Below are 13,661 nucleotides of genomic sequence, written 5' to 3' on the forward strand. Positions count from 1 at the left end.
TTGTAGGAGTCTGTAAGAAATCAAGGCCATTTAATAATATTCAGTGATAAGAGAAGGCAGATTAATATTGTAAATAATATAATGCACAGTTCTCCTACTTAGTCTGATACCAGTAAATCATTAAATCTTCCTTTTTTCATTAAGTCATGTAAGGCTTAGACTAGAAGGACCTCCTGGTCAAAGCAGGGACTATTAGATAAGGTTACCCAGGACTTTGGCCTGGAAAATTGCCTGGGCTACCAGCTTCAGTGTTGGATCACCAATATGACTGTGATGTTTTTATTTAAGCTGAATCTCCTGTATTTCAGTTTGTGCTGCTCACTGCCTCTTGTCCTGTCACCAGGTACTGAGAAGAGCACCATCTTTTCTCTCCTCTCCTAACAGATGCCTCCTGGCCAGAACGCTTCAGCTCTCTCTGCCTCTCCTCAGATGTCAGTGCTCCAGTTCTTCCACGACCTCTATGGCCCTTTGCTGGATTCACTTCAGACACAATACTACAGGTGTGGTCTCAGCAGTACTGAGGAGAGGGGAAAACCACCTCCCTGGCTCAGCTGCCAGCACCCTTCCTAATGCAGCACGGGGTGCTGCTGGCATGCTTTGCTGCAAGGGCACATTGCTGGCTTACGTTCAACTTAAAACAACGGGGCCGCAGGTCATCTTCTGCACAGTTGCTTTCCAGATGCAGGGCCCCAAAGCTGCCTTTGCTTTGTAACACCTCTCAGAAGAAAAAACACCATGGGCCCAACAAGACATAATTAACAATTTATAAATAGTCAGGATATTTTCCTAAATTTTCAGGCAAAGCTTTTCAGCCTGCAGTGCAGACAGAGAGCAAGTGCATGTAAAATGGAGAAAGGAGACATCTCATTAATAATGCTAACTGCAAGCAGCTGCTCATGACAGCATTCACCCTCCTATTCCTCTGACTTTTGTCTCTTCAGAAATTTAAACATGAAATGCAAAACGCAAAGTGCAAGCTAATCAGCTCATAAAAACAAAGGTTACAGTGCCTTCCTGGACACATTGTGGGGTATCTTATTTCCCCTTATGTCATCTTCTACAAGTATACCACCTTGGCAACAGTACAGGAACATTCATTAAGTGGAGGGATGCACTTGCAGAGGTCTTGCAAGTTTACTGCTCTTCCCCTTACACCTAGCTATACTGCCATCTGTCCACTGCAACTTGCTGCAGCATTCATCCTGTGGAACAGGCATCTTTTTGATGGAAGAATGAGGACAGAGTGCAAAGAGGATATGTGTGGGGTGCTACTGCTTTCAGACATTTCCATTGATCGCTTCTGGTTTCATATCAGTAATGAAACATAATCATAAAACCAAATATGAATATTCTGAAACTAGGTTTTTAAACCCTAACAACCACATCTTGACCCCAAGTAAGTGCTTAAATGTGCTTGCTCATTAAATTAGATGGATCAGATATTGTTATCTTTCAAAGAATGAGAAATATTCACAGAAAGTAGGATGGGTTATTATTCTTTTGAAATCCCTGATATTTCAGAAACAGGGCTTGAATATTTACAGTTTAAAAAAGCAGATGAAAGATAAACACACTGAAGTAGGGGGTTTTCTCCATTACCTCAGAGAATTGGTATAATATACATAATTATGCACAGCAAATTATTTCATATATATGCATACACACATAAATGATAGACATAAATACTTTCTTGTAGGTCTAACATAGGCAAAAACTACAAAACATCTCAGAATCCCAAAGAACATATATTTTCTCTTTCTTCACCTAAAGCTTAAATCCAACCTTTAATTTATTTCAAACTTTAAGCTTGACAAGTAGCCTGGTAGATTTCTTACTAGTTTCTGTTTAGTATTATCTTATCTTTTTGCTTTACAAGACCTCCTGTACTTATAAATAAATACTTTTCTATTTTTTCTTTCTGAGAAAAGACATTACCATTTATTAGCAAGCTTTTACTTTCCTGACACAGTTACTGACCTCTGGATTTTTGAGGGTCATCTCGATGCTGGCAGCTGGCCCAAAGCCTGTGAGAGACTTGATGTGAATCTGTGTGGGCAATGGCCTCCTGCATTGGCAGTACACTGAAAATGCCAAAGACTTCAAGTGCTGAATGTAGAAAACCTGTTCATCCTTCATTGTCTGCAGCATGTACTGGCAAGGCACAATCTATGTGATTCATATAAACAATAAAACATGATTAAACTTCTTCAAAGAGCTGTTCATTAATACCAACCCCACCCAGACTCACACATCCATCAGTCAATGATACTTTGTTTTATACAATTATTTTCATTATTGTGCCTGTTGTTTCCCACCAGGACTGCTGGCTTTTTGCATGAATGATGGTGCAGTCAATGGCTATACAGCAGTAAAGAAGTGCTGCTTCCATACAACAATATATTTTAAGGTTGTGAAATGTTTGCTACGCACCAAGTTGTTTGCTGTTCATACGTGAATCAGCACTACAGTATCATTCTTATTACTGTAGAGAGCAGAATTTAATTTACAAGGTTTTCTGTGGTTTGAGAGCCTTCCAGTAGCTGGACTTTTCCAACACTGGAAATCTACTGGCAATAAATCGGTACACATAATTTGTTTTGGTATATTTTGAAAGAAATCATGAAAGAGCACACAGCTCCTGTTCATCACTGGTGAAAATGCAGAGTTAATGGCAGTGATTGTGCTGAAAACAGTGTTTTGTAGCTGAGAATGTGCTCAATCAAACAGCATTATTGTGCTCTTTCTATCTTCTGTAGTTCCCATAGAAATAAGTAGGAGGCATCACTTTTGGAGCGATGTGAGTACACACTGTGTACAGCTGTGATAATATAGTGATGGTGAATACATCCTTTAGTGAGAACTGTCTACTGTTCTGACTTAAGATTTGTAAAATGCCACACATACTGAGAAACAAACATAAGTGCCCAAGCAATGAACAGCACGTATCAGAAGTTCATCAGTTGTCCTGCACCAACCAACACACAATTCCAGAGTGCAGGTCACATATTCCAGTTTTCCAGATATTGCAGTGTCAGTAGCTGTCAATGTTTTTAGCTCTGTATCTATTAAACTGCCAAAAGACTGCCACAATTGGCAATTGTGACTGATTTTTAGGGCATCCCCACACACGAAGTGTTTTGGTGACAGTTTTCCCTCATCCTTACCAAAATAATCAAAAATGACAAACATTTCCCATGCCCAACTTGAGACGCTACAACAGCTCCTGATTCATCTTTTAATTAAAACTAAATATTTGTAAGGCAAGTTGGGCATAAGTGAAGAAGGCATTCAAAAATCCTGCACATGATGCTTTTCTTGCATGTGCTGCACACACGCATGCACAGCTCGCAATTTCTGGTTTCCCATTCTCCTCTGCAGTTATTTAGGCTGAGCTGCTGTGAAAGAAGAGGCATGGCAAAATGTAGCCAGCCTGGGCAATAGGCCAAGCTCTGTTTCTGACTACACAAATTCAATTCTTAAATTATTATTATATGCCAAGTTACATGGTAAATTATTTTTAAGAAGCAGATAATAACAATACTACAGTTAAATATTGCATTAAATGTCTGGTTGCACATACTTCTTTTGGATTGAACAGTATAATTCAGAGAGAATATAAAAAGCAAACAATTTAATATGCAAAGAAATTAAAGGAAAACATGGACTTTTTTTCCTTGTCAGTGGCTACTCACGTCGCAAGTTAAATAACAGACTGCCCTCCTCAGAAAGCATCTAATGTGTGCAACTGCTAGAGCCATGCAACTGATTTGTTGCAAGGATGTGATGGCTACTTTAAATTAATCTCATCATCAAAACAAGTACAAGCTTTGAGCTTCTCACTGTGTAATATGTAACTAGTTCTGAGATTATATATATTATCTTGCATTTTGTCTCCTTCAGTACAACAAGCATATAAAAATATGGTGTGATAGAATGACTCCCACATACAAAGATGCAGAATGAGGTAGAATTACCTGGAGAATGAAAGAATTCCTCATATTCTCAGGCAAGTTATCCAGCATTTCTGTGTAGCATCTCATCAAACTCAATAGCCAGAAGTTGGTTGAGGCCGATTCTTCATCTGCGGTGTAGGTAAAAGGATCCACCATGTAGATGACAACTGCTGGAGGATAGGCATTGCTGTCTGCAGACTCCGGTTCAGTGGGAATCCCTATTCTCTCCCTCTCTGTAACACTAGAGATATTCATGTTGTTAAATTCAAAGGAAAATTATAGTTGTTAAATATTGTTCTTGGAGTAAAAGCATGAGAGGTTGAAGCAGGGGAGTAGTGATTCTTGTGTTCAGAAAGAAAACTAAAAACAAGAACAGTGACTGACTTTAACTCACAGAGTAAATTCAAAGCAGACTTAGGAAATAATGCATTAAAGACACCATGAATTCTAATACGCATTCATTTATTGTAATTACCTTCCTGTAGGTCTGAAGTATATGGAAAAGCTGACTAATAAATTAAGTCTGAGTTTTCTTACGTTTGTGCTTGCCTTGCTTTTGGCGTTGTTTGGGATTTTCTTTTGTGAGAGAAGGAACTGAGAACTGAGTACCAAAGTAATTGGGGACCAAAGTCCTCCTATTAGTTACAGAAAAGGTTCCCTTGGTAATGGAAGGAGCAACTGAAGATTTTTAACTTTGTATAATACTCCTCCATGCCTCAACTGTGATGGGGAGGCTCAACATCTGTAAGTGATAAAAGCAACTCAGACTCACTTTGTCAGAAACCCCACTGCAATTGATAAAGAGGTATTTTGCATAGATCCAGTGAGCAGATGTCTTAAGAGTAACCCAAACTAGTACAGGATGTGGGCTTTTCACTTAAGATACAGGAACTCCACAACATACCTCATAACTATTAGTAATATGCATTATTACAAGAGTAATGAAAAACATGTTCACTCAGGAAGTTACTTACTTAAGATGTTACAAAACATCTTCCTAATTTTTATGTTTGATGGATGATTATAATAAGGTCTTTGTTTTAAAGTAACAGGAATACGATCCTGTTTTCGGACCTTGCAATGTGTCTGCACATAAAGCACTTGAGATACAAAATATTTAGGATGAAAAAACACACCATGGATCTTATTTTGTTTCTGTTAATATTATAGGTACGACAGTGTTGCTCATCCAAGAGATGTTAAGTGCCACATGAGACAGCCTGCAGTACCTGACAGTAGTGAGATGGAGCTAGCAGATATGGCACAGACCTTATATCTTGTGGTTTTCTTTAACGACAAACACAGTGCAGGTGGGGTACCCAAGGGCATTTCAAACAAAACCACAAGAGTCATGTAGGCTACCCACGAGGATAGATTTAGGTAGGATATAAGGAAAAAGCCTTTAATAGTGAGGATGTTGAGGCACTGGAACGGGCTGCCCAGAAAGGTGGTGGATGCCCTGTCCCTGCAGACCCCCAAGGATGGATGGGGCTCTGAGCAGCGGATTGATATGTAGATGTCCCTGTTCACTTCAGGGGACCTCTAAAGATTCTATGACACTATAACTAGAAATGAATAAAAAAGGGCCCTGTTTCATTTACATCTGGACAGCAGTACTGCACACATCCAAAGCTATTTTCATTTCAAGGACTTAGATAAAGATTATGAGTTGTATGAAAGCAGGAAAACATTGGTTTTCTTTGTATTCTGAGTAATTTGAACACTTACCCTTCCTGTCCCTCTTGCTGCTGTTGCGCTAAGTTCTGACCTGCTTCCGCGTCTCCTCCAGGACCTGTGCTTCCTTGTGAGCGGTCTGCTGTGCTTCCCCCAGTGCTGGTGTTCTGCCCTGAACCAATGTTTCCACTGAACCCTGGAGTAGGGGTAGTGCTCATCTGGTTAACGCTGGGTGTTGCAGAAGATGCTGACAGCTGTGGCACCGAGGATCCGGAGGATGAACTGCTTCCTGCAGGAAGGCTCGTGGTCCCACTGTTGGGTGTGGAGTTAAAAGAAGTGCCTGTTGGTGGTGCCCCAGAAGTGGAAAGACACGTCGAGTTTGAGGGTACAGGTCCAGTGCTCCCAGGTACTGTTTGAGTCTGACTTGCTGGCGCTGGGGTTTGGTACTTCGGTGGTAGCAACAGGCTGCTGTCAAGCTGCAGAGTGGCTAAGTAAGGTGCTGAAATAGCATATAAAAAGGAAAGGAGATTAACGACAGGCTTAGATAAAAGACAGCTGGATTAACCATAAAGTCACACAGTTCTTTCTACATTTTTAGAGTATTCTAAGAATGTACAAAAGCTAAGTGAATATAATCTCCATTATAAATATTTAGTTTGGAGTCCATTCTTCGGAGTTGCAGTTCTAACTGATGTGAGTCAGATGTCTGGAGAAACAGGATTGACTTTGTGGAGCTCTGTGGATCAAAGACGGTACTGACATGTTATTACCTCCAGTTAGACTGTGTTAGGATAACACCCCTACTTGGTGTTTGGCTCTGCTATTTATTACAGGTTATCTTCATCAGAGTAAAAATCTAAAAGGCCTTTTTACTTGAGCTACAATAACATCAAATTTTAATGTAGTTATTTCTGCTCTGGAGCATCAGAAAAATACATCCCAGTGATGGTTTTAAAATACTGTCCACATGCTATATATTTCTGCATGTAAGCCTTAAGTACTTTTGTTAAGGAATAATTTCTCCCTCTCAGTTTTGTATTAAATTAAAACTAAAAGCAGAATGGATGTAGAAACGTGATAATTTGAGATGAACAAGCCCTGTTGTACTCTATCAAACTTTCCTCAAAGGATGGGATGAGGCATTTTGCAGTCTGTGGAACTGTGCAGATAATTCTCACCTCCACATGCTTTCACAAACTTCTTTTTCCAACACGACTTAAGCACAATCAGCTCTTTTCCAGAACATTTTCTCATCCAGGAGGATGAGCTGTTCAAGAAACCATTCACGATTCCTAGTTTCCTTCTAGTTTCCTTCATTCCTTCTCTAGCATTTTAATGTGCCAGTATGTTTCAGGAAGGAAATAAGCCTTCATGTGGACCAGAGGAGACAATGCCTTCCCATAAAGCTGTTGGAAGTTATCTCACTCATCTGTTTATTTTTTTCCACCTTCATTAACTCATTTTCCTTTAACAATTTTAGTGAACTCATCTTTAATTTAAATAAATCTTTAAGTTTGAAGACACCATGCACGTCACTCTACAGTGATATGATATTCCATATCAATAGCATACAACTGAGATCAATTCAGTCACGTGTGGGACCGTCTTTGACACAATGTCTTACATCAAACTGATGTCTTAGAAAAGGCAGTAATTTGCTTTTGAATCTTCAATATGAGCACCAGACTGATAAGTAAGAGCAAACTTTCTGAATTGGCAACTTTAACCAGGAAGTGATTAAGAAATGGTATAACATGCTATTTGTAAGCAGATCTTCATCTGTATCTTAAGATGTATCATCTTTTCATACATATTTCATCTGTATCTTATCCCTCTTCAGGTAGGTGATCGTCCCCCTGTACTCAGCTCTGGTACGGCCGCACCTCGAGTACTGTGTTCAGTTTTGGGCCCCTCACTACAAGAAGGACATTGAGGCCCTGGAGCGTGTTCAGAGAAGGGCAACAAAACTGGGGAGGGGCCTGGAGCACAAGTCTTATGAGGAGCGGCTGAGGGAGCTGGGATTGTTCAGTCTGGAGAAGAGGAGGCTCAGAGGAGACCTTATTACACTCTACCACTTCCTGAAGGGGGGTTGTGGTGAGGAGGGGGTAGGCCTCTTCTCCCTGATAAATAACGACAGGACGAGGGGGAATGGCCACAAGTTGCGCTGGGGAAGATTTAGATTAGACCTGAGGAAACATTTCTTTTCTGAAAGAGTGGTCAGGCACTGGGATGGCCTGCCTAGGGAGGTGGGTGAGGCACCATCCCTAGCGCTGTTCAAGAAGCGTTTAGATGAGGTGCTAAGGGATTGGATTTAGTAGTTGGGTAGGGATAGTGATAGGAGGATGGTTGGATTAGATGATCTTGTAGGGCCTTTCCAACCTTATGAACTTATAAGAGAAACTCCCTTGTTTCCAACAGTTGCAAATAACCCCGAAAATACCTCCAGCCAACCAGAAGAGCTTTGCTAGCACCCTAGCAGACTTACCTAGGTGATGCCGGCAAACTTGCGCATAAAGTTTGAGTCTGGAATGATTGTCGCACTCCTCAGTGCCCCAGGGCTGGTTAAACCACTCGCTCACCAGCTCATCTGTCAGCTTTTGTGCCACAGTCTTTCCCACCCGCATAATCCCATCGCGTAACACTTTGCAGATCGGTTTGTGCTGGCCAAGCCTACACATCTGGAGAGGAAAGAAGAAATACCTGTAACTAGATGCTGAGCACCCGAAGAAGTTATGCAGAGTGGTTTGTAGCCTAAACTCTGCATGACCAGCACACTTAAGGTGACTTCCTATTGAAACATAAAACCAGAAGATGATTCAACAGAAGGCTGAGTTGAAGGTTACAAAGCAATCTTGTCATTCAATGACCGTGACTGAACAAAGGAAACAGTTTCTTTCATCTAGTCCTTACTCTGTAGGTTTGGTTGGCTTTCAGTGCAACGGTATCAATACTGGTATTGAACCCTCTGAAAAATTAATCTAAAAAACGTTCCCAAGCCATGCTCCTCATCCCACTCACTACAGTGCTACAGAGGCCAGGAAAGCACAAGAGATTAATTCAGTGCACACTTCTACATTACACAGAAAATATTTTTCTGCTGGTTATAGTGTGCTACTAGAATTGTGTTACAGTGGAAGTGATACTCCAGCACCCTATATTAAACAGTGCTTTTTGATCTTTATTCATGTTCAAGGAACGTCTTATGCAGTTCTTGCTTATCCAGACAAGCTAAGAAAAAATATTCAGTTGATATTATTCAAACACTGACCACCACTGTGTATGGTCATATTACAGGATTACATTTTCTATTCAAATGGAATAAAAATCCTAACAGTATAACTCAATTAGGCATTCTTCTTGACTCTGAAAGTGCAGAAAGTCTGCAAAGAAAATAAATCTGTATACACATAATCATTTAAAAACTGTGGATGTTTCGCAAGCAACATTCAGTAAAGCAGAAATGACATGTAAATAGCAAATAATTCAGCATGGTTTTTCTTTCCAACCTCGTATACAGCACTCAAGTCCCTGAAGAAAGTTTTGGCTCCATCGAGCAAGGCCTCATTTTCTGGACACACCACAATATAGGCAACATCCCGATGGCCCCCGTATGGGTCTAGCAACAGCCTCTCCCAGAATGGCAAGGAGAATGGAGAGATTGTCAGGAAGTCCTTGTCATATCCCACTAGTAAAGTTGGGATTGGAAGAGGCTCAGGAGATTCCTCGGAGCCTTAGGGAGGAAAAAGAGAAAATGATATTAAAGTAACTGGATAAACTGCAGTGAGTTCTCTGATGTAACAGGAGGTTGGCTCTTTTACTGAAACACTGGAAATCCCTTGCTACATTTTATAGCACACTGTAAATACGCGTATTGCCCCTCCTGAGTTTTAATCTTGCTGACTTAGAAGAGGTCTCACTTTGTCGTAATCGTAACCACATCTCACCAGTGCCTTTTCAACCAAAAGCAATAACATGAATACAATAAAATCTGATTTTATGATTCTTTATCAGCCTCTATCTGACGGTGAAAAATTACTGAATAAAAAGATTAGCCAAAAATGGGCTAATCTTTTTATTCATAGGGCATATAATAATAAACAAAGTTATCCTAATTAAAAAAATTGCCTTCTGCTCCTCTCCACACTGAGGCACGTGCTGTCACAGAGGACTACCATCAAGTTCAGTGTGGTATTCTCCACTCACTACCCATTAGAAAAAATACCACTGGAAAAATTCAAATAAAAATAAGCTGATAGCTTCTGCAGAGTACAATCCAACTTTATTAAAAAGTCAACATTCAATGAAAATTGCTGAATCTGTATCAAAGGCTCTGCTACTTACTATACAGCAATTCTAGTTTTATACTCTGATGAGAGTTGGCAGATCCTAACTAACTCTTATATTTACAAATGCTGGATAAAACATTAGATTAGAAATACTTCTCATGAAGCAAAACAACTTTCGACAGGAACTGCAGTTATGCCAAATTGTTCTCGCCTCAAAGGAAAGTAGCAATACATTAAACTAGCAGAAGGAACGTGAGGCACTACAGTGAGAAAAAAACTGCCTAAGAAAGACTGCATCAGTTAAAACTGAAATTAGTTGCAAGCAAGAAATACCTGTCTAAAGGTCAGTCATTATTGCACCTACAAAACTTACTCTGCAATGTGTATTTTTGAGAAGTATGAAACTTAGAAATACTTAAACTAAAATATCTCAGTAAATAAGAAACCTTAGACCAAGTGTAACTCTATGAAGAAACTCTATGCATTTTTTGTATTTAGAAGGTTTGAGCGTTAGCCCAGGAACCTCTCCTCCCTTTATTACTTGGTACAATTTTAACAGCTGCCTCTCTTTGTGTTATGCATATACAATGCAAGACAAAATACAGACTCAGCTTGATCCTCACCAGCAGCTCTGCACGGTGTAAATGTTTATTGCCTTGAAGGACAAAACCTCCACTACAGTATTCAAGCAACGTACTTCAGATGTCACTTAAGACCATGAAAAGCTAACCAAAAAGTCTGAATATAATAATGCTTTTTCAGAATAAAGTGTTCATATATTTCTAGGAAACAATACTTCTGTTTTAACTGTTAAGCATATCACACAATGCACATACCATAGGTTCCTCGTCCTGCCATCTTATGGAACTGCTGCCATGTGAGTGGTCCCTGCACGTGCTGGATGTTCTCCCAGGTCCTTCCTGTTCGCTTCTTCTGGATGGCATCCTGGAGAAAGGGCTGCAGTGACAGCAGCATACGCACCACATCCTGGGAGGAGAGCATGCTGATGTCCAACACTGCAAAAGACAACGGAGCGCCCATCATTTCCAGCTAGGAACAGAAAGATTTTTTTTTGAGGTGACAGCATTTTTTCCAATTACTGTTCCTTTGTACTGCTCTTCACAGTGCCCGTAAAAGCTGAATAACTCTAATTGGCTTAATGGAATTTAGTGTGGTGCTTTATGAAGCCATCACTGAAATAAAGCTGTCATAATAGTCCTTTTCATGTACCTTTCAATGTTAGTTACCACTGCCCGCCTCTGCTTTAGGCTCTGTGAAGCAATGTAGATTCTGAGACAATTTAGATCCCTATGCCTAAATGCTAAGGACAACTGGACCACTGCTGCTTTCTATGTCATTTGTAAAGCTTTCAAAAACCTACTTCAATTCCAGAATGTTTTAATGCATTTCACTTCCCACATAAAATTTAACTTAAATCACTACTGTCAAGTTTCAAACACACTTCTAAAGGTCAAAGAAATCTGTTTGGATCCATACCATTGCTGTGAGGCCAAGAATGCACAGTGGCACTTCTTACTAGGGCTTCATCCACCTTCCCGCCGGTGGGGTTATCGACATACTGCCTGCCTTGCTCAAGGGCATTGAAGCATTCTACCCAGGAGTCGTTACTGTCTGCCTGCAGTCTGTCATAACTCCAGTTCACACATGGGAGTGTCTGACGATTATTGGAGGACATGTAATCCAAGCAGCTCAGAGATGTGAAAGGCTGTGTGTGCTGATTCTGGAGGAGGAGGAGCAGGCTCATTGGAGGTTCCTGGGTCCTTCTAGCTCCCTCTCCCATCTGAGAGATCAAGTTGCTTTGACATATCATCAGTCGTCTTTCTGCGGCTTGGCCAATGTCTGAGGTCTTGCCAAAAATATCCAACTCATCCTCAATGAAGAGCCCAGAGTTGTAACCTAGTTTACGGTTCATGATAGCACTAAAGCCACAGGTGCAACGGTACTGATCCTCGTTAGATGAATCTGGGATGTACAATCCGACATCTGCTCCTTTAATATTCATATTACAGGCGCATATACAACAGCTATCAAAGTTACGATCTTTGAAGATGTTCAGCACAGAGTCTGAAAGAATCAACGTCACGTAGAGGCTGTGGGCTTCTGGGATGGGCTGAACAGTGGCTGGCTCCACAGAATTAAGTGGTCGTGTTGTAGAAGGGGTAGAAGCAGGCGAACCTTGATCTGTGCTGTCGTATTTTACAGATCCTTGACCACTTGCAGTCCCCCCACCTCTGGGAGTCCTTGGGGTCCTGGGAGTGCGTGGGGTAGGGACAGAGAAGCGGGGAGTTGCTGGTGATGGCAGAACTCCTGCTCCACTGTTGCTGGCCGGAGCAGTGCTATTTAGCATCACTGGTGTGTTCATCTGAGGAGTATTCATCTGAAGATAGTCTTGGTCAGCCAGACTCCCAACACTAGGCACATTGCTACAAGGAATATACGAAAAACAGAGTCATATGCAACAATCTGGGTGGCTGTGAAGACTGACTTCATCACAACTTATTTTTACGTACAGAGAGCTGGTGAAAAACCAAAGGATTCACTGTAACTGCAGTAAAGACACACTGTCAGGTACTGTGCTCATAACCTTTTATACTTATGTCCCTTTCAACTAAAATCTTAATCCTCACATGAACACAGCTGTTCCTTATCAGTATGATAAGATGGGATCATCTCAGGCACTTAACCCTGTTACAGATTACTCCCACGGGATAAAACTCAAATGCTTTTTAAAAGAATCTGTAGATAAATTATTAAGTTTTCAGGTTATTTGTTAACTGTTTTAGGGAAAAAGAGATAGAATATTACTTTTTGATATTGTTTCAAGTACAATTATCAGTAAGATGTACATCAGTGGAAATTAAAGTATTTCAGAGTCATGGAAATGTTACCTTATCTTAAAAATGATCACTTGAAATAGCTTCCAGAAGTAATGTGGCATGTGCCATTAATATAAGGTATTGCCTAGTGGTGGTATGCAACTGAAAATAGGATTTCAGGTACTACAAATGCAAATACGCATTCAGAACTACACAGTCTACAGCACAAAATGACACATTCCATTACAAACCACTCGAGTAAAGCCAAGAATCATATTTTTTGGTTACCTCTTGTCATCAGTGATTTTTATTACTCTTGTCATTTGCTGTCAAACTTAAGTGACCAAAGCACAGTTTATACATTCCCCTGACATCCATCTTCTCTCTGCAGTGACTCTTTATATCAAGTAACAGGCAACATGGAGCCAATAAAAAAAATAAAAATCTTTACTTCACTCTTTCCAAGTTCCTAATAATTTGTTCATTTTTCTTGTAATGTCTTCATTACATATTACAGCAAGGAAAAATTCTAATGATGCAGTATGTCTCCTGATAAAAGAATGAGAACATCTTTTTTTTCTCGTCTTCACTGTGTATTTTTTGTGTTACTTAAAAGGAGTTCCACTGTAATGTTCTCATATCATTAGCAACTTGGAGAGGAAAAAAGTAAAGACCAGATTTCTTAGAATCAGTTTATTACCTTGAACTGATGTATGTCCAAATCCAAGCAAGAGCAAAAATACGAATAAAGGTCTGAAGGAGCTCTGAATATGAAGTATACTGAATGCCTCAGACTAACAAGAGAAGGTGACCTAGAAACCTTGATTGGCAATCACCACTCTGTTGGAAGCCTACAGTAAAAATTTTCACTCTAATTGGATTATATTGAAAATGAAAGGTTTTTCCCCTCA

General features: G+C 40.2%; 1 protein-coding gene across 2 annotated transcripts in view; it reads right to left on the reverse strand.

Moving 5' to 3' along the window:
* Window positions 1-13,661, reverse strand: part of MED13L (mediator complex subunit 13L) — a 178,407-nt gene that overhangs the window by 14,179 nt on the left and 150,567 nt on the right. For both annotated transcript variants that reach the window (XM_065738740.1, XM_065738741.1), the window contains 7 exons: window positions 11,411-12,357; window positions 10,750-10,929; window positions 9,134-9,357; window positions 8,113-8,305; window positions 5,682-6,126; window positions 3,975-4,194; window positions 1,978-2,166 (listed from right to left, as the gene is read on the reverse strand). In XM_065738740.1, coding sequence (XP_065594812.1) covers window positions 1,978-2,166; window positions 3,975-4,194; window positions 5,682-6,126; window positions 8,113-8,305; window positions 9,134-9,357; window positions 10,750-10,929; window positions 11,411-12,357 — 2,398 coding nt within the window. The remainder of the gene's footprint in view (window positions 1-1,977; window positions 2,167-3,974; window positions 4,195-5,681; window positions 6,127-8,112; window positions 8,306-9,133; window positions 9,358-10,749; window positions 10,930-11,410; window positions 12,358-13,661) is intronic.

This window comes from Cyrtonyx montezumae, unplaced genomic scaffold (genome assembly GCF_038088225.1).
Source record: "Cyrtonyx montezumae isolate F1298 unplaced genomic scaffold, pur_monq_1.0 scaffold_23, whole genome shotgun sequence".
Classification (NCBI taxonomy): Eukaryota; Metazoa; Chordata; class Aves; order Galliformes; family Odontophoridae; genus Cyrtonyx; species Cyrtonyx montezumae.